Source organism: Equus przewalskii, chromosome 18, assembly GCF_037783145.1.
Source record: "Equus przewalskii isolate Varuska chromosome 18, EquPr2, whole genome shotgun sequence".
NCBI lineage: Eukaryota > Metazoa > Chordata > Mammalia > Perissodactyla > Equidae > Equus > Equus przewalskii.
The window spans coordinates 56717455-56737481 of NC_091848.1; the positions used below are offsets into that span (position 1 = coordinate 56717455).

The 20027-nt window shown below is 42.5% G+C and overlaps 1 protein-coding gene and 1 long non-coding RNA gene across 3 annotated transcripts in view; one reads left to right on the forward strand and one right to left on the reverse strand.

Moving 5' to 3' along the window:
• TBC1D23 (TBC1 domain family member 23) overlaps positions 1–11963 on the reverse strand; it is a 50709-nt gene extending 38746 nt beyond the window's left edge. For both annotated transcript variants that reach the window (XM_008517500.2, XM_008517499.2), the window contains exon 1: positions 11474–11963. In XM_008517500.2, the coding sequence (XP_008515722.1) occupies positions 11474–11526 (53 nt within the window). In that variant the 5' untranslated portion in view covers positions 11527–11963. The remainder of the gene's footprint in view (positions 1–11473) is intronic.
• Positions 11797–16710, forward strand: LOC139076927 (uncharacterized). The gene is made up of 2 exons (XR_011528995.1): positions 11797–12092; positions 15579–16710. It is a non-coding gene; the product is annotated as an uncharacterized lncRNA (long non-coding RNA).
• The last annotated feature ends 3317 nt before the right edge of the window (positions 16711–20027 follow it).

The following is a 20027-nucleotide window of genomic DNA, read 5'->3' on the forward strand; positions in this document are numbered from 1 at the left end:
TCTAAATTCTGTTTTTCCCCAACCATGTTGTAAAAACTTTTCTCTATAATTTCAAAATTTATGAAAACTTTAGTTGTACTCCAAATAAGAGATGAAAATAAGACCTAGTTCATCTCCTGAATATTTTTACATATTTCTTTCTGCACTTAAACCCCTTATCTATTATCAGCCATTCTTCATTCCTCCCCACCCTGCTCCCAGCCACTGATGTACTTTCTGTCTCTACAGATTTACCTATTCTGGACATTTTACATATGGAATCACCAGACTTCTAAACAGTTGCCATGGCAGCTCAATAGCAAAAGTACCAATAATTAAGTATATAAAGGCTTAGTGGCAACGTGCTATAGAGAAAATAGTCTCAAATTTCAAATCAGAAAGCATGACATCAGACTCTACACACTTAACAGCTCTATGACCTAGGATACAAACCCAGTTTCTTCACCTATAAATGGGGCGAGTACCAGATACTGCCTAATCAAAAGAGGTGGAGAGTATTCCCACAGCGTATGAATTATCTTCTGTTCCACCAGAATACCCCTCCCACTCCTCTTTCCATTATATCTTAGCGCCTACAGCTCGTCTCAATCTGTCCTTTCCAACCTTCTCTTTCAGGCCAGTCTCCGCACAAGACTCCATGAGCACTGAAGCCTCCACTCTTTTCCAAAAGAGAAGAGTGTCGGACAGTGAGCTGCTGTTCACATGAACCATTCTAGGACACGTGACACAAATGCTGAGAGACAAATGAGACAATAGCAAAATATGGAAAACTAAATTAGAGGACAAGGGGAAAGCGAGTTTAGGAATACTAAGTCACTCTTCACTTAGTCAAGAATAAATCTTTAAGGGCCAGCCCTGAGGCCGAGTGGAAGCTCTTGCGCTCTGCTTCCAGGGCCTGTGGTTTCGCTGGTTCCGATCCCAGGAGCGGACATGGCACCACTCATCAGGCCATGTTGAGGCGGCGTCCCACACAGCACAAACAGAGGCATTCACAGCTAGAATATACAACTATGTATTGGGAGGCTTTGGGGAGAAGGAGGAAAAATAAAAGAAGATTGGCAACAGATGTTAGCTCAGGTGCCAATCTTTAAAAAAAAAAAAGAAAGAAATGTTTAAAGAAAAATAAGGACTTGATTTTTCTTAATAGATTGCATTCACAATAAAATAATGAAACAGCCCTAGAATTAAGCAATTAGCAATCATTCCCAGCCACTTATCAGTGTGATCTCCCACAGTCTATTCAACTTCAGAATAGCACTCTGTCACCTAAGCACATCGAGGTAAATTTCCAAAACACTTCAGATAGGATGTTTCCTGGAGTAGAAGAAAATTTTTTTAACTCGAAGCCTCTCAATCTATCAAGGAAGCTAAGTCAACTTCACTGGTTTTCAAAATTCTTAAAATGGAATCCTTTCCTGTAATTATTTTTTTTAAAGTAAGATTATAGTAGTTCAAAAACACCAGTTAGGACCCGGAACATATGTAATCATCTAAACTTAAATGCAGAGTACAAAGAAACTACAGGGAAAACCCAATTACCAAATTTTTTCAAATTAATTTTGTGTATTAAAGTGGTCAGGGTCTAAGACATATTGTTGTTTGATTAAAATGAAAAAACAAAAGCTACATCACTGGGGAAATCAATAAACGCCCAAAGGCTGCTATGTAAACATTTTAAACACATTATTTCTACTGCAGAGGATACTGTTCAAAGCTCCGAGTCGGCTAGCAGTATTAAACAGAGCCAAGAGATAAAATGGACTCAGGTACTGCACGTGACTAGTCCCTTTCAGAAAGTCCTCTCTCCTTCCTTTTACAGCTCAACTCCCTGACACGTAGTCTCCCCTCATCTCCGCTTGCTCTCTCCTCATCCAGCCTAAGCCTCCATCACTGCACCAAACTGCTCCAAGAAGCCATCAGTCATCTTTCTCAGCCCTTGTCATCTTTACAGACTCGGCAGTGTCAGACTCTCTTTAGAACACTCTCCTTCAGTTTCCAATAACTCTCCTGTACTTCTCTCTACCCACGCTATGAATTCTTTCCTTCTCTGACAAAAGTATTCCTTTATTCAAATCTTTAATAAATATATATCAAACACCCACTACAAGCTAGCCACTGGGCAAGGCACCAGAGATGCAGCTGTGAGCAAAAAAGTGCACCCTCTCGGGTAGCTTATTTTCTATGTGGCTATCCCAAGATAGCCCAAATCCTATTATATAAAACCCACTGAACAGAGGTGGGAGCAGCTCTTCCTAAGGTGTAGTCCATTCAGATTTGTTTAGAATGTAAACCACCACAAGCACAGATTAAACCAAGACAGGCCAGCTTGCCCATACATACATTATACCCAGGCACAGACTCTGACCAATTATTTTAAAACTTGAAAGTGACCAGCTAACTAGTTGTAAGCAACAGCAAATTGTGTAACAGTGAGTAACAGTGGCAAGTTGCACATGTTGAGTTGTAGTTTCATGACTTACTTTGTGCCACTTCATTTCTGGTTATTTCTTAATACCCAGGTCATGAGACATCAGCAGCAAAGCTTTGTTGGAACTTATTTTGTTACTATTGTTAGCATGCTGGTTACAAATTACTACCACACCAAAACTCCTTAATTAATTTCTGAACATTTTGTGTGACATTTGGTAGAAATGGAAATAGGACCACTTTTTACATATTCACTTGTACAGTGGATATGGATGGAGTTCAATGACCATATGTACTGTGCAACTTACTTTTAAATATCAATCTCAAACCATAAATACTTTCTAACAAATAGTACGACAGCACATTCAGAAATGACCATGACATTTTACAGTCCGTGAAAGCAGAATTTGATAATTGTGAAACTTTGAAGTTATCTGGATTTTCGTCAGTATCAGATACACTTGTTACAGTATTTTAACAAGTTGTATATTTGAATGCCAAGGGGAAAAAGACACCCAACTGACTAGCTTAAAAACATTAGTGAGGGGCCGACCCCATCACCGAGTGGTTAAGTTCACCGGCTTCGCTTTGGTGGCCCAGGGTTTTGCCAGTTCCGATCCTGGGTGCGGACATGGCACTGCTCATCAAGCCATGCTGAGGCAGCGTCCCACATGCCACAACTAGAAGGACCCACAACTAAAAATACACAACTATGTACCGGGGGCTTTGGGGAGAAAAAGAAAAAAACAAAATCTTAAAAAAAAAAATTAGTGAAACTTTGTATCAGGATCAGAGCCACAAAAGCAGCTTTGGGAGAGTCCCTTATCAAATAAAGTAATCCTCTCCAGAATCTATGTTTAACCAGGATCTTGTGCCAAATAAAGAAGGTGTAAAATCTAGTCCTCTTGGCTTAAGAAGCCAAACACGATAGCTACAGTATTTCAGCACTGTGCAATAGGCAAGGGAGACAGAGATCACAGAATGTTGCTCTGTAAAGTACTAAAATTAACCACAAATGGAACAGATGCTTTAAATCTTCACAGACTTATTTTTGATCCATAATCCATGTAGATCAAATTCCACCACTCGTACCAACGGTGCCCCTTCCTCTGCTAAGAAACACTCAGGAATTTTTGCCTAAGCAAAAAAAACAAATGAGCAAAACAAAAAGCTTCTCATAACTGCACCGTATGTGCCATGTTGCAATGCATTTGCTGTAATACTCTGCTTACAAAATGGAAGAATGTCTTCTCCACTAACGAGAAGTTAACTTTAGAAAGTGTTTCAAATTCTTTCCTCTTCCATGCTTCCTCAAAATAAAAAGTCCCTCACACACTGTTCTTTTCCATACATATGAGGTGACTTTCCAGCACTTCTAATGTACCAAAAAATGCACTGGTTTTTTGCTTTTTGGTTTTTTTCACCAAAGCAGTAGTTTATTTGGAAACTGAAAATAGAGTGTATCCTTTGCATAAGAGAAAGAATGGGATGAAAATAGCACAAATCAACACAAAACAGTGGATTACCTGTTTCTACCACAAATTTCCACTTTATCCAAAGTGTAATGAGAAAAGAAATACCAACAACATTCCTTTTCTTGAAACCATCACTTTAGAAAATAAAGGAACAACTATTGCAAATGAGGTGACAACACTTTGCAACATCTGGGCAATTCTTTCCAAGGGTACTTTACCAATGGAGATCACATTTTGGCAAAGAAATACATAATGGATTTATTTTTTAAACCTGGATTCCAACTGTCAATAATATATCTGATAAAATAGGTTTTCATTTATTTTCATGTAAGTGGTTAAATCTAAATAAAATCTACAAAACAAAGCTCAAAAATTTCTGATTCAATTACACACCTACAAGACATGAATACATTCTTCTATGCATCACTTTTTTTTTTTAAATGTTTTTACAATGACTTTTTTTTTTTATAGATTTTATTTTTTCCTTTTTCTCCCCAAAGCCCCCCGGTACATAGTTGTATATTCTTCGTTGTGGATCCTTCCAGTTGTGGCATGTGGGATGCTGCCTCAGCGTGGTTTGATGAGCAGTGCCATGTCCGCTCCCAGGATTCGAACCAACGAAACACTGGGCCGCCTGCAGCGGAGCTATGCATCACTTTTATACTTCTAAACAAAGGCTAGAAACTCTGTCAAGGGGAAAATAACCACAGGGGGTGATTTTAAAAGCACTCCTTAAGTTCGAGCGCTCTGCTTCGGCCCAGGGTTTTGCCGGTTCCGATTCCGGGCATGGACATGGCACTGCTCATCAGGCCATGCTGAAGTGGCATCCCACATGGCACAGCTAGAAGGATCCACAACTAAAAATATACAATTATGTAGCAGGGGACTTTGGGGAGAAAAAGGAAAAGTGAAATACTTTTTTTTTTTTTTTTGAGGAAGATTAGCCCTGTACCACCAGGCCGGCCCCTGAAAAGTATAATCTTTAAAAGCACGTTTCTTATTTCTCTATCATCACTGACTAAAAACAAACAAAAATTACTGAGATGATGAAGTTATCAAAACTGTGTAACTGCTTATACGTTCTAATATTACTGTTTTGTTCTCACAGATTGTAAATATGTAAATAAAAATAAATTATAATTCTATTTTTATATGATATACATACACAATTACTTATATATTTACATATATTTATTATATAAATATATGTAAATATATAACATATATTAGATACATATATTCTAGATGATGTATGTAATCATAATATCTTAAGATCAAAAAGCCATTGTATCTAACTGATTTTTGGCAAGGGATATGAGAACACATTATGAAAACCAAAGGAGTGTAAAGCTATAGGATACAACGCTCTGCATCACGTCCCACCACGTCAGTTACGAACTGCAACAGAGACAATGTGGGTACAGTTTATGCATATTCTTATAGCCTTAAAGGTACCACAGATAAGCAGACACATATGTTCAACAAGGCACATCTCTGAATATTTTGTCTTTCAGAACACATAGTTGACTGAGTATGGGATTAGTATATTTTTAATTGGGCTTTCTCTAGGTGTCTGTTAAAGTATATGTGAAAAATATAACATATATGCAATCAACTTTAGGAAGAGCACAGGGCTTAAAGAGATGTGAGTTTAAGTTCCACATTTTCCACAAAGTAGGTTTTCATGTGACCACCTTAAGCCTGTCCTCTCATCTCTAACAAGGCAACAACAATAATTCATAACTTCCTTCTTCCACAGAACTGTTGTAAGAGCCAAGAGAAATGTACATATATATACATTATATAAAGGATAAAGCTCTACGCAAATATATAGTATTTTCCTTTTATTTATTTTTCTTTTTATTTATTTCTTTTTTTGAGTAAGATTAGCCCTGAGCTAACATCTGCCGCCAATCCTCCTCTTTTTGCTGAGGAAGACTGGCCCTGAGCTAACATCCGTGCTCATCTTCCTCTATATATAGGACGCCTACCACAGCATGGCTTGCCAAGCGGTGCCATGTCCACACCCGGGATCCGAACCGGCGAACCCTGGGCCACTAAAGTCGAACATGCACACTTAACCGCTGAGCCACCAGGCCAGCCCCTATAGTATTTTCTTATATCTTCCTGCTGAAATTACTAAAATACCACCATAGCAATTAGTGGTTTTTTTTTTTTTTTTAAAGATTTTATTTTTTTTTCTTTTTCTCCCCAAAGCCCCCGGTACATAGTTGTATATTCTTTGTTGTGGGTCCTTCTAGTTGTGGCATGTGGGACGCTGCCTCAGCGTGGTTTGATGAGCAGTGCCATGTCCGCGCCCAGGATTCGAACCAACGAAACACTGGGCCGCCTGCAGCAGAGCGCGCGAACTTAACCACTCGGCCACGGGGCCAGCCCCCATAGCAATTAGTTTTATGTGACAGCTGCTTCAAAGAAAAGCACACACTGCGGTGTCCTCACTATGAAATGCTACGTCCACTTAAGGATAGGAAAAAACTCCTTTAACCTGCAAGAAAAAGGAAGACGACTTGAAACAAATGATTTAATTAGTCACCATTTTCTCAGCTCAGGTCAAAAGGTTAGACAGACCCTTAAAAACAAATACACATTAAATTTCAGGAAATAGGTTTTCTTTCAATTGGCTCTTAACTTACAACTCTTGCTTTTCCACAAGAAACAGTTTGCTCTCATGAGCCCAACATAAGGGACGGATTTGTTTTCCATTTGTAATTCTCAATATCTAAAAAGTCACTTCAATCACTGCCCCTTTTCAAGCTGTATAATCCTGTTCTACTCTGATAGAGCATACAATTTCCAAAAACACCAGTATTTAGATATCTTCAGAAGGTATCTTTACATATTATTCCTAGATCTAAAATGATGAAAAAATTGAAAAGTCCAAGCAAGGCAGAATGATGCACAGTTCTGGTTTTAAATCTGTCTCAATTTTTTTCTGAAACACTACATAGCAGCTTGATTATAACCAGTATTTAGTTAATGCCTGCTAAATAAATTATGAACACTTTGCTAAACTCTCTTTTGCTTTTTTGATACATGAGGGAGGGTACTGTCTTTGGTTTAGACCAAGCTGAATGCACATTTCAGCATAAGCAGCAGAAATAACTTGCCAAGTATATCCTACCAGCTCTGTTAGGAAGACGCGTGTAACCTGGCTGTGCACTGCACACTCTAACTGGGCGCTCCAGAACTACCTCAGCTGCCTCCCCGTCCTGAGATAAGGACCGCACCTGTACTCTCTGTGGCGAGGACAAGTAAACGGAAATAAGTTCACTGAACACATTGCTTTAGCGTGCAAAAACCAATTACTAACTCTTACATATGGATATTAAAACATCCACAGAAACAAAATCCTAGAAGTGAATTATTGTTTAGGAATGACCTCTAAAAACAGGAAAATCTGAATTATAATAAAAACATTAATGGAAATACTATAAATAAAGGCAGTCCTCTTAATTTCTAATCTTTGTCGGCCCTCTATTTCTAGTTTATAAAATCAGTAGTTATCACTTAAAAACTCCTAATTCATGACAGTAAGATTCATTTTCTCTTCATTTTTTTGTAAGGTAGTATCTAGTCTTCCCAGAACCACAAGCTGTCAATATTCCTCTTAAACAATAGCTTCCATTCTCTTTCACATTAAATGTATTTATTTATTGATTATATCATGTCTGAAACTGCAATCATCTACTCCTTAAGCGACATCTTAAATCTCTCCTCTTATTTCAATGCTTATGAAATGGGAAACACTGAAAGTACTATTTACAAAGTGCACAAAACTTTGAAAAAAGACCCTATTATTCTCAAAACAATTCCTATTCACATTTCAAATTAACAACGATAGACATTTCTTTATGGAACTGATACTTCTACAATTTTAAGAAAAGCTTAGCAATAATTTAAGAAGAATTTAGCAATAAATTAAAATCCTAACTTTCGAGAGAATATTGTACAAAAATTTTAAACTAAACAACTCAGAATATCAACAATTGTGTACAATTAACGTTTAAACCAAAAAAACTTTTTTAGTCATGACTTTAGATCTTTAGGAATTATTTGGGGGAAAAAGCTTCAGAAAATCAGAATTTATGTTCAAATCCAAAGCTAGTTTCTTCAATATCAAGAAGAGTAATTACCAATATTTGAACTGTAAAAGATGTAATGTCAACAAATAATTTACATTTGTTTGATTTTAAAAATCTATATTTTTCAATAAAATTTAAATCATTTCAAACTAACTGCAGACATTTTTACAAGGACTTCCCCACACCCTCCGAGCTTACGTGGCTGCAGTTTCAGAAAGTCTGAGGGCTGAGGCAGTTTCTGATAACCTTAGCTTTCGATAAAAAGTGAGAATTATACCAGCAGATAATTACACAACTTACAAAAACACTGTAATCAAAAAATTGTATGAAATGACAGCTTGACCTATTATTGCACACGAGTGTACAAAAGTCTGTACTCATCCATGCATACGTTCAGACAATAGCCATTCACTGAGCCCGTGCTGCCAGTCACCGCCCTTGAGAAGTTCCCTATCTAAACACCTAAATCACGTAACTAGATAAATTATAATAGAATGAGTTAGGAGATACAATATAACATATAATACATAATACAGAGAGATAAATTCCTCTGACTCACTCATTCTGAGATAGGCATCATCTAGAATGTCGCGAACTACAGTGTGGTCCAGGAACCAGCAGAAGTACCACCACCCAGGAGCTGGTCAGTCAGAAACACAGAATCTCAGGTCCCAAGCAAATCTAGTGAATCAGAGTCTGCATTTTAACAGGATCTCCAGGTAATCCCAATGCACGCTTAAATTTTGCGAAGCACTGGTCTAGAACATAACTGAAAATCAGTAAATAAGTAAAAGTGACATCTTGTACTTTGAAGATCTTCAGGCCCCATTCTGAGCCTTTTCACAAACGTATACACAATTTTAACAAGTTCAGCTACCTATTTTCTCAGATTAGGAACAAACCGGGGGATACCACTGACAAGAAAGAAAGAAAATAGGAAAAACTAATAAAAAGCCATCTCAAAAAGGGATGGCTGCCTGGGGCCACTTAACATAGCAACAATCTACGCTATCTGCCCAGACGGGCCCTAGAGGTCTCACTGTCTTACAAAAGCATAACAGCAACTGATGTTCTTAAATGTGCCGCCTCTATCTAGACCACAAATTCCTTGAGGACAGGGACCTAGTTTTATTCTTACACACTTACATTTGTAAACTGAATGACTCTAAGTGACTAAAATGAGTTTAGCTTAGGCAATGAGATGTGTAATACATCTCAGAAAAATTTCCATCCGACAAAGTTACAATAAAAATGTGACAGCATTTTTTAAAAGAAGAGTAAAGCCTCCCATTCTGTAAGAACCCATTCACCAAGCATCCAAGAGCAGAGGCTTTACTGAACCCATGGCTCCAAATCTGAACATCTTCTCTGACTCTATTCAAACTCAATTCTCAGGGACTGGTGAGTGGAGTGAGCAGAGAAAAAGGAGAAAGATTAACAGAGAATGGAGGGAGAGGAGAAACCACAGAACACCTCAGGGTTCCTCCACTCATGAAAATAAAAAGAGCAAAAACAGAAAGCCAAACCAAAGACACAGCAACCCTAGAAGAGAACAAATGCCCCTTTAGCGACCATGCCCTCCGTGTCCCCCGCCTCTGTGGGCCAGACGCATGCTCACAATCCTCCTAACCTAAGAACTCCTCAAAGACACCTCAACTCTAGAAACATGTCCCCTGGTGGCCCTCAGTCAGGTGATTACAGCCAGTTTCTGATACAATTCACTCTTGCAAACTTCATGAATTTCTAGCCACTACTCTCCAAATAAATCACTAGTTTCCTTGCCCACGCCCTTGCTCATGCTATTACTCCATTTAGAGGCCTTTTCCATCTGTTTATCTGACTGCACTATCCACTATGTTAGCCACTAGCCATGCGTGTGGCTATTTAACATTTGAAATGTGGCTAGATCGCATTGAGACGTAGGGTAAATGTAAAATACACATTGGCTTTTGAAGGTTTGGTACAAAAAAAATGTAAAATTATCTAATTTTTTTTTAACAACGATTAGGTGTTGAAACAATATTTGGGATATATTCGATTAAATAGATAACTAAAATTAATTTCACCAGTTTTAGTTTTTAAAATGGCTACCAGAAAATTTTAAATTACATACGTGGCTCACACTATACTTCAACTGGACAATGCTGGTCTAAATCCTCCTCCTCCTTCCAAGTCTACTTCAAACACCTCTGCTTCCATGAAGCTTTCCCCAGTGACTCAAAGCGGGAGTGGTTTCTGCTCCCCTGAACTCTCATAACACTTTTATTCACGCTCCCAAAGAACTGGGTCAATTTTACCCTGTTACTCAGTGTACCTGTCACAGCTCTCTAACTCCAATATAAGCAAAGTGAGGAAAGAAACTACATCGAGGCTACCATAAGTTTTCCTCCTATCCCCTGGAGAGTTCACGCACTAAGGCGATGTTTGACATCTGCTAAGCGAGAGCTGAATTTCTCAATTACTATACTATCTCTGTCCCTTTCAACGACTTCCATTTCTTCCTCAGGGACTGAAGTCCACGTCTACAAATGTCCTGTATACTTTGAGGCAAAAAGAGTGCCGGTGAGTTGTATACATAGAATGTGACAACATGCAAATCTAAAACTCTCTAATACATGTGGCCAACACACTTAGATCAACTGTAGGAATTCGACAAGCCTCTAAAGGTTCCATTTCTAAAAATAATGTTGCCCCTAAAAGCGTACTGCGACGATCAGCTATTTCAAAAGGCAGAGCCTTTCCCACAGGTTAACGACACGGGGTGCCTGAAGTCTACCAAAAAATTACTGGCGGCCCGCCCCCAAGCCCGAGTTTAAATCGGGTAAGTAGGCGAGGGCTTGGGAGCAGCAGGAGCAAAGCCCCAGGCGGCGTCCACGGCTGTGAAGCCCGAGCTGCGGGGACAGCGGCAGGAAGGAAGATGACTGGCGGCAGACCAACGGTGGAAACGGTCGGAACGCGAAACGAGAAATAAAAACCAGGATAAAAAACATCTCAACCACGTGGGGGGCGGGGGATCCGCCCCGGTGTCTCTCAACCTGTGAACCCTCAGGCAAAGGTCGCGGTGGTCACTTCAAGACGTCTTCCCTTCAAAAGGTATTCCAGTGCCTCGCACCTGCATCCGCCAAACTTCCTTCCCAGCCAGCTCACCCTGACGCCCCGGGCCAGGCTCCGGCCGAACTCGCCGGGCAGCCACCGTCTCCGGCACGGCTGGACCTCGGCGGACGAAGCGGGGGGACACACCTGAGGCCCAGCCCCTGGACCACACCCCCTCCCTCAGAAACCGGCCTCGGCCTCCCGCAGGACCCGGCTGGCCGGGGACCGGCGGGCGGGGGCGGGGCCGGGCGCTGGACCCGGTCGAGCACGGGTCTCCCAGCCCCGCGCCGGCGCCCGCTGGTGCCTCAGGGACGGCCGGCGCGGTGGGCAGGAAGAGGAGAGGAGCAGTGGGGATCAGCCCCGGCGTTCACTCACCAGCCGTGGCCGCCCGACGTTGGCAGCGGCAGGACCTCTTCTCCTTCCGCCATTGCTGTTGACGTCCACGTCACTTTGCCGAAAAGTGGACCCGGCGCCGAGAGGGATTCCGAAAACCAATGTCGTAAAAAGGCCCTCGGAAGTCTGGGACTGAGCTTCTGGAAAGGGAATGAAAGAGGGAGGAGGCGAGCAACGCTACGTCACGGCGTCCGAGAGAGGAAGGCAGCAGGGGGAGGAGACTTGGTGGAGGCGCTGCCCTTCTAAAGACTACGTGTCCCAGGATGCTGCGGGGCCGGAGCCGGGCGGAGTGGGCGGGGCCTGGTGAGGGAGCGCGTCCAGAGGAGGCCGTGTGAGCGTCGCTTCCGGCGTCCCGCGAGCGTCTCCGTTCCGGCTTGGCGTCAAGCTTAACGAAGTGGGGGTTGAGTCGAGCAGTGGGGAGAGGAGGGGCGTGGCGATGGCCGCCTGCCGGGCACTTCGGGGCGGCGCAGGCGCAGGAGGAGGGACCTGGGGCGCGCTGTGCACGCCCGGAACCATCGTCGAGGAAGGAGAGCCACGTGTGACAATATGGACAGATCTGACAAACATGGTGTTAAATGAGCGACACATTGCGGAAGGATGGGTAAAGGATGGTGTCATTTATATTTGGCGTTAAAAATAGGCAGGACGTTATATTGTTTATGAATAGATGCGTATGTGCTTTTGAAAAATGCAGGGGAATGATATATAGAAAAATCAGAATGGCAGTTGTCAAAGATAAAGACAGCCAGACATTAGTTAGAGTAGTGGCAACAGATTTTATTCAGAAACCCCCGACAGTAGGGGAGAGAGCTGGGCTCCATTCCGACGTGCGCGGAGGTGACCAGGGTTTTAAACGGAGGGCGAGGGCGAGGGCGAGGAGAGAGCAGGGGCTCGTCAGAGTCACAGACGGGAGGAATCACCGAGCATCGGTCAGGGGAGTTGTGGTTGGGCAGCTGGTCCGCTAGCAGGCGGTTCTCGAACTTCGGATTCTGACCTCCGGAGACTGAGGGACAGGCCCTGGCCTTCCGGATGACTGCATTTCAGAGGAATGGCTCTGAGGGCCTTGAGAAGGGCACTTCAAAGTTAGAAGAGATGCGTATTCACAACTGTAAGCCATTTCTAGTAAATGCTCCGAGAAAGAGAGGTCAGGAGCCTGTCATCAGGTGTTGGCTGGAACAAACAGGAAATTCTCCTGGAAGCATTGAGCTCTCTCAATGAGGCATTTTCTTGGGGAGCTGGGGTTCGGGGTTGGGGGGGGTTGGGGTCATCCTGGGGACGCCGGCTTATGCTGCTGGAAGCCACGCTAGAGTGTGGTCAGGGGTCTCGGCGCAGGGCTGGTGTGTGCGAGAGTTCTGAGTTCTCACTGTTACATTTGGGGCAGGGGAGGAAATGGCTTCAATTATGTTTCAAATGTTTTGTTTCTTGAGAGCTGCAAAGTGGTTACGTAAGTGTTCAGTATTCTTGATAGAGTCTGTACTTTGGTATCTAAAATGTTTCATAATTTTTAAAACTGTTTGATTAAAATAAGCATAAAGCATTGTACAGCTATTTCATTTACAACCAAGAACACGTTCACTGTCTTCCCGGCAGGAAGAGCCGCACGTTCTTACCTTCTTCCCAGGCCAGGATCTCCACGTGATGTTCAATCCCTCATCGGGAAGATGTCTTTTAACATGGAATGAGGGTTTAGATGACAGCTGTCAAAAAGAATGACAGGCATGAATCTAGGTCCAGTTACTATCCTAATATTCAGGACCTCCACCAGGCCCCTCCAGTTGTTGTCAGTGGGTTTTCAGAAGCTTTTCTAAAATGGTTTTAAAAACAATTAAGTCGGTGACATGATATGCAGTTGTTCATTGGTTAAGGTGATTCTAATCCTCAACTGTAATTCTTTTTTTTTTTCTGAGGAATGTTCTCCCTGAGCTGACATCTGTGCCAACCTTCCTCTATTTTTTAGTATGTGGGCCACCGCTAACAGAGCAGTGTAGGTCCATTCCCAGCCACCGAACCCGGGCCATTGAAGCGGAGCACACCAGATTTAACCACTGGGCCCTCTAATTCATTTTGAGTGTAAGGAAATCAGTGACTGCTTTATACTCTGTGTGGTAAAAATATTATTCCATTAAAAATATATCACTTGACACTTTCAAGCAGTTATTCATTCAGTAGAAGTGGAAACTTGTGATGCCATTCTCTGCAGTAGGCCCGAGGCAGCTTCGTGGGCCTGCGGCCCGTGCAGCAGCCCCAGCCCCCTGCCCAGAAGGGCCTGCGCTCGCTTAGTGCTCTGCTTGTTGCCGTCTTGAAATTCTTAGTAGTTTGGCCCCTCGTTTTCATTTTGCACGGGGCCCGTGCAGATTGTAGCCAGTTCCAGATAGGGTCAATATGATATTGATATAAAACCCAGTGGGCGCAAGATTTCAACTGAAATTGTGTAGTGATTATATTTTCTGGAGTATTTGTATTATCTGTTCTTTACTCATGCACCTGCTCTGTGTTTTACTGAGTATTCACTGAGGTCATGCTCTTCAGCAAGATGACATCCTCTTCCTCAAGTGGAAATTCTAAGAATGTGCTTGTTGGGGCAAGGCCTTGAACCCTGGTATGCCTTTGTCCCTCTTCCTCAAGCAGGGCCACTGGTTCGCTCCTTTATAGTGTTTGCTTGGGTCTGGCTGGTTCGTCTCCGGGCTGCTGAGTTAGTACAGTTCTCCTGGTTGAGGAGTTTTCAGATCATAAGCCCTTTTTCTTGCTCTGGAACTGCTGTGTCCATATTTTCCCCAATGTGCCTCACTTCCTGAGATGACAAGGACCACACTATGACCACTTAACATTTTCTAGCTGGCTGCAAATTTTCATGGGTGTAACTTTCTGAGTCTTTTTGTGCTTTAAAAAATAATCTCAGGGGTTGGCCCCGTGGCCAAGTTTGCACGCTCCGCTTCTGTGGCCCAGGGTTTCACTGGTTTGGATCCTAGGCACAGACCTAGCACTGTTCATCAGGTCATGCTGTGTGGCATCCCACACAGAAGAACTAGAAGGACTTACAACTAGGATATACAACTATATACTGGGGCTCTGGGGAGAAAAAAAGGAAGAGGAAGATTGGCAACAGATGTAAGCTGAGGGCCAATCTTCCTTACCAAAACTAAAATAAAATAAACTCTTAAAAAAACCCTCAAAGTCCTGCCATATACCTGGATTGTTATGTCCTTAAAAAATATAAGCGTGGGATTGCAAGTAGAATCCGTTAAATTCTAATAGTGGATCTCTGCTTAAAGAAAAGAAAATATTTTTCCAGAGCTAGAGAAGTATGAAATCCTCTGCCTGTATTTTCTTACATTGCTCTTTTCTCCTAATTGTAAGAAGATTTCAGCAATGATACTGGGAGCTCTTTCTGCTTTTATATTTCTTTATATCCCTCTTGAGCAGAGGGAGTTGGAATCTCTTTTTTCATAGGCCTGGTGCTGTGCTACAGTGATGCTAATAGTGGTGACCATCAGGGTCTGTGCAGAATGCGGCCATTCCAAGACGTGTCTCCAAGAAAGGCAGACCCAGTCATCCATGTGGGATGCGTTACCTGCCTGCATTTGTGCAGCCAGTTGTATTCCCACACCCAAATAGGAAGACGTGGCATTATTCCATATTATCTTTGGATAAAATCAAGTTACATTTTTTATAAAGGAAAATTAAAGTTTCTTGGTTTTGAATGAAACTGTAAAAATTAAAAATATTTTCATCTATTATTTGGAGTTCTGTGCCATATAATTATGTAATTTATATTATATGTCCTTAATTCCTATTATGACACATAGTCTAGTCTCCATAAATATTTATACAATGACCTAAGGGATTGTTTTGAAGTGCTTTGGAATGGATGACGTCATTCATCTGCAGAGAAACAGCCGGTGGGGATGGGGGCAGGGACCGTGAGCTCACCTGTGTGGCCAATTTTCTGTTAGTGTAGTAGAGTTTATTTCATTTTTCGCTATAATAGTAGTATAGCATTTATTTTTTAAAAAGAGAGAAATGATCATAGCTCTTGATCTTTTATTTATTTTCAAGCCATCTTTTCTTGACTTGCATGCATTCTTAGGTGGAGATGAAGACCTAATAAGATGCGTTAACCTAATGCTACATAAAGAATTACCCCAAAACTCAGTGTCTTAAAACAGTGAACATTATCTTCTCACAGCTTTTGTGGGCCAGGACTTGGAAGCGGCTGAGCTGGGTGCTTGGCTCACGGCCTCTTGAGGCGACGGTCGGGGTATTGGCCAGGGTCGCAGTCACACAGTCATCTGAAGGCTTCACCGGCCTGGCGGTCCTCTTCCACAGGGGCTCGCTCACGTGCCTCACGAGTTGGTGTTGGCTGCTGGCAGGGGGCCCCCGTCCTCTCCCAATGAGCCTTTCCACCAGCCGCTTGAATGTCCTCTTGACATGGAGGCTGGCTTCCCCTGAGAGAGAGATCAAGAGAGACCAAGACTGAAGCCACAACATTTTTCATTACCCAGCCTCAAAAGTCACTCTCCATCATTTCTGCAACGTCCGTTGGTTACACAGGTCAACTCTATTCAACATGGATGGGAACTACAAAAAGGCTTGAATACCCAAAGGCAAGACTCGCTGAGGGCCGTCTCGGAGGACGGCTGCCGCTTGAGAGAATGTCAAATCCCACAGGTTCTTCATCATCCGGTCCAGCTTGCCCTGATGTGCCCGCCCGTGTCATCTCAGCTCTGCTGAGCCCTCTGTCCTCGGGCCCCTCATCCGGCGCCGAGGCGTACAGTGTCTCCTGTGCCTTAACGCCAAGAGGGACGGCCGTTTGTAAGTCCTTTCATAGCCTCCGCTACACCAAAGGCAGGGCTGAAAGCACACATGGGGCCCAGAAGTTCTCGTCGAATAACAAAATAGTGATTTTTGTCTCTTCAGATGTCACGTGAGAGTTTCAGGATTCCATACTTTCCCAGGAGTTTTCCTTGTTATCTTACAAGGACAAATGTTTTCACCGTTATCAAAATTCCTTCAGTTGTTTGTAACTTTAAAGTCCCATCAGGACCTGCGTTCCAAGACTTTAAACTACTGAAGCCTAACGTTGTATTTAATGAGGAGCAAAACCAAGTTAATTCCCATTCACAGATGACAAGTGAACAGTTGGCAGCAATTTCAACATCTGCTTTTAATTCATTTAAGTGTGATCAAATGGTGATTAAAAAAAGTGCTGGAAACTCTAATATTTCTCCATTATCCTTCGAATAGTTGTCTCTGCTAACTGAAGTTGACTCTTGATGGTTGTGTAGATGGACCCAAAGTAAACACTGGGGCAGAGAGTGGTCCGTTTTTGTGCCTTCATGTGGGAGCCTGTTTCACCCTTTCTTCGTTCCAAGTTCGTTCCCAAATGTTCCAGACAAAAGGCTCTTGTTAGGGTTGAGTCACTGCTGGTTTGAAACGGGGATAGTAACCAACATGTTAGTTGGAACTAGCCTTAGATTTAAAAACTTCTTGCCTTTGTGAGTTCACGCACACGCGCACACACAATCTGTAAACAATATCCTCAGACGATGGCTGTGCTGTTCTTTATTTATAATCTGTCTCCATTTGCCTCATACACCTTGCTCACCCTTCCTTTTAGGCGTACTTCTTGCCAAATAAAGTAATTAGCAAGGAATCAGGTAGGTAATTGGATGGAATTACATGATACTTGCTTTTAATACTATGTGTAAGAAATATAGGTAATTGTTATAGTTTCTATGAATATATTATTTACAGGCTGGTTTGTCGAATACCCATACTAAGTTGTACAGATTGTTATTGTCATGTCTACATTTTTTAAAAAAAGATTCTACAATTCTGTACTTTTATTTAATTAATTAATTTATTTATTTTTTGGTGAGGAAGATTGTCCCTGAGCTAACATCTGTGTCAATCTTCCTCTATTTTTTATGTGGGATGCCACCACAGCATGGCTTGATAAGTGGTGTGTAGGTCCATGCCCGGGATCTGAGCCTGCGAACCCCGGGCTGCTGAGGCAGACCGTGCAGACTTAATCACTATACCACTGGGCTGGCCCCCATTTCTACAATTCAAATTCATGTAAGAAGAATACAAAATTAAATAAAAAGAATTCTTAGGGTATAATGAATATGAAAATGACCACAGATACAAAAGCACTAAAAAATTTTAGATAAAGGATTTCTTCTCTATAATTTTGCTCACGCTGTTTTTCCTGGACAATATCAACTACTGCTCTGTTGTTAATTCCCAGCCATAACCGGAAAACTCCTGTATCTGCATTTCCAACCCTGGCCTTTCTTTCTCACTTGGCATCTGTAAATCTAGCCACCTACCTGGAGCTTGCTTGGATGACCTACAAACACCCCAAACTCAACATTCTGAAACCCAGCGCGTTATATCTGCCTGCTCCCCCGTCCCCACCTCTTCTATAGAGGTGACTGGTTTTATCATATATCCCGTCATCTAAGCCAGAAACTTGGGGATTATTCTAGCTTCTTTCCTTCTTCCTTCCTGTCAGTCATCAGGGCCTCTGAATTTTTTCTTCCTAAATATTTTTCAAGTCGGGTCCTTCTTCTCCACCCTGCATCTTTTCTCTTGCTTCAGCGCCTCATTGTGTTTTATGTGAAGGATCCCTTAGTCCCTGCCTCCTTCCACTCCCCTTCTCAGTCAACACAGCCTGGCTTTCAGGGTTCAAACTCACAACCCCCAGGCGAGATTTAGCAACTTTTATTTTGTTGTTGTTTTTAATCACTTGAACGTCTTTATACACTTTTCACTGTGTCTCCCCCTGACACACACACTCCCCATCACTTTAGACCTGCCCCAAATTTATACATTTGTGACTTGCTTGGTCCTCAGAGGTATCTGAATTTATGCCTCTCGTTGCACATTTCTAAAATGGAAATCTGCCTAAACTCCTTCAGTTGCTCCCTGTCCCCTGTAAAGAATGTCCACATTCCTTAGCACTGATACAACACTCTCGGAGCCTCCAGCACCTCCCCTTCTTCCCTTGTAACAGACTTGAGCCATCCTGTTTCCAGGCCCCAGATAGGCCCTGCTGCTCCATGGCCGCACATCTTTGTTAAAGCTATTTCCTCCGCTTTGTTACAGCCGACTAACTTCCCTCAGCCGGTTACACCAGCCATACGGCTTGAGCAATGTTTTCTCTGTAACCCTCCCTCCAGCAGAATTATTCATTTATGCCTTTTGCCACCACTTCCCCTCATATATACCTCAATTATTGCATTTATCACACTTTAATTATATGTTTATATATTTCTTTTCTCCGCTAAACATGACATCCTGGGGACAAGCTTAATATGTCTTTACATGTCCAGTGCCTGGCAGTATTTGATACACAGCTGTAATTGCTGTATGAACGAATGAATGAATGAATGAATTGATGGTCTATCTACATAGGCCATCATTACTACAACATTCACAGAGCATTTACCATGTACCAGGCATTATTCTAAGCACGTCTATTAACTCATTTAATGCTACCAACAATCCTATGAATTGGCAGTGAAATCTGAATTTAAGTTAAATGAAATAGGCAAGCAGTTTTCTAATATGATTTATGAAGCATTTCTTTAGAAGTAGAAAGAATTGTCATGTTTGCGTTAAAAAAATAATGAAGACACACAAAAGGATGTTACTTCAGTGCCTTTAATTATCACAAGTAGGTGACAATCCAGTTGCTCAATTGGATGTTGCTTCTTCTGCTTAATGAAATCTTTCCTGGGAGAGGCAAAATCTTGTGTCACCATTCTTAGCCTGAAGCAAAAGAATTTCTTCCTGCCATAAAAACATTATTATCTTAAAAATTATTGATTTGTGCAAAGCATTTGGTGATCTCTGTCAGCAGAGACAAAGCCTATCTTCATATATAATGGTAGTGCTTACACTTTGCCCAGTTCTGGTCTTCACGGGTCCTAGGAGGCTCTGCAGAATCTGCACCCCAACGTTCCCTCCCTCTGCAAAGCTCTTTCCCCAGATCGCTGTGTGGCTCACTCGATGGATCGTGCTCAGGTGGGCAGAGATACGGGAAAGCACTTCAGCGAGGGCCCAACATGACCAAACGCAAAGAAGCGCCAGGGCTGCTGGAGGTTGTGGGAGCAGGCCAGTGACCGGAGAGACAGCTCAGCCAGGAGTGGGCAGGCAGTGGAGGGCCACTGAAGGTTCTCGAGTAGGAGACCATATGATCCACGGAGAGTTTTACAAAGGTGAACGTGGAATTGAGTTCAGGTTAGACTGAGGGTGGAAGCGATCAGAGACAGGGCGGCCAGGTGGGAGGCGGTAAGACCCTAACCTGGGATATTAGCCACAGCAGCAGAAGTAGTGAAAGTGAGAAAGATCGTGGGAAGAGAAAGATTACGAGAGACAGGGCTCTTGATTAGAAATGAGAGACAAGAGGGAGGGATGGTGGTCCAGATGGGAGAGGCTGCAGCAGGAGCAGAGCCCTCAGGAGGAGGGTCTGCTGGGGAGAGAGGTTCGGTGGAAGTGGGCCGCATTAGGCAGCTGGAAACAGGGCCGT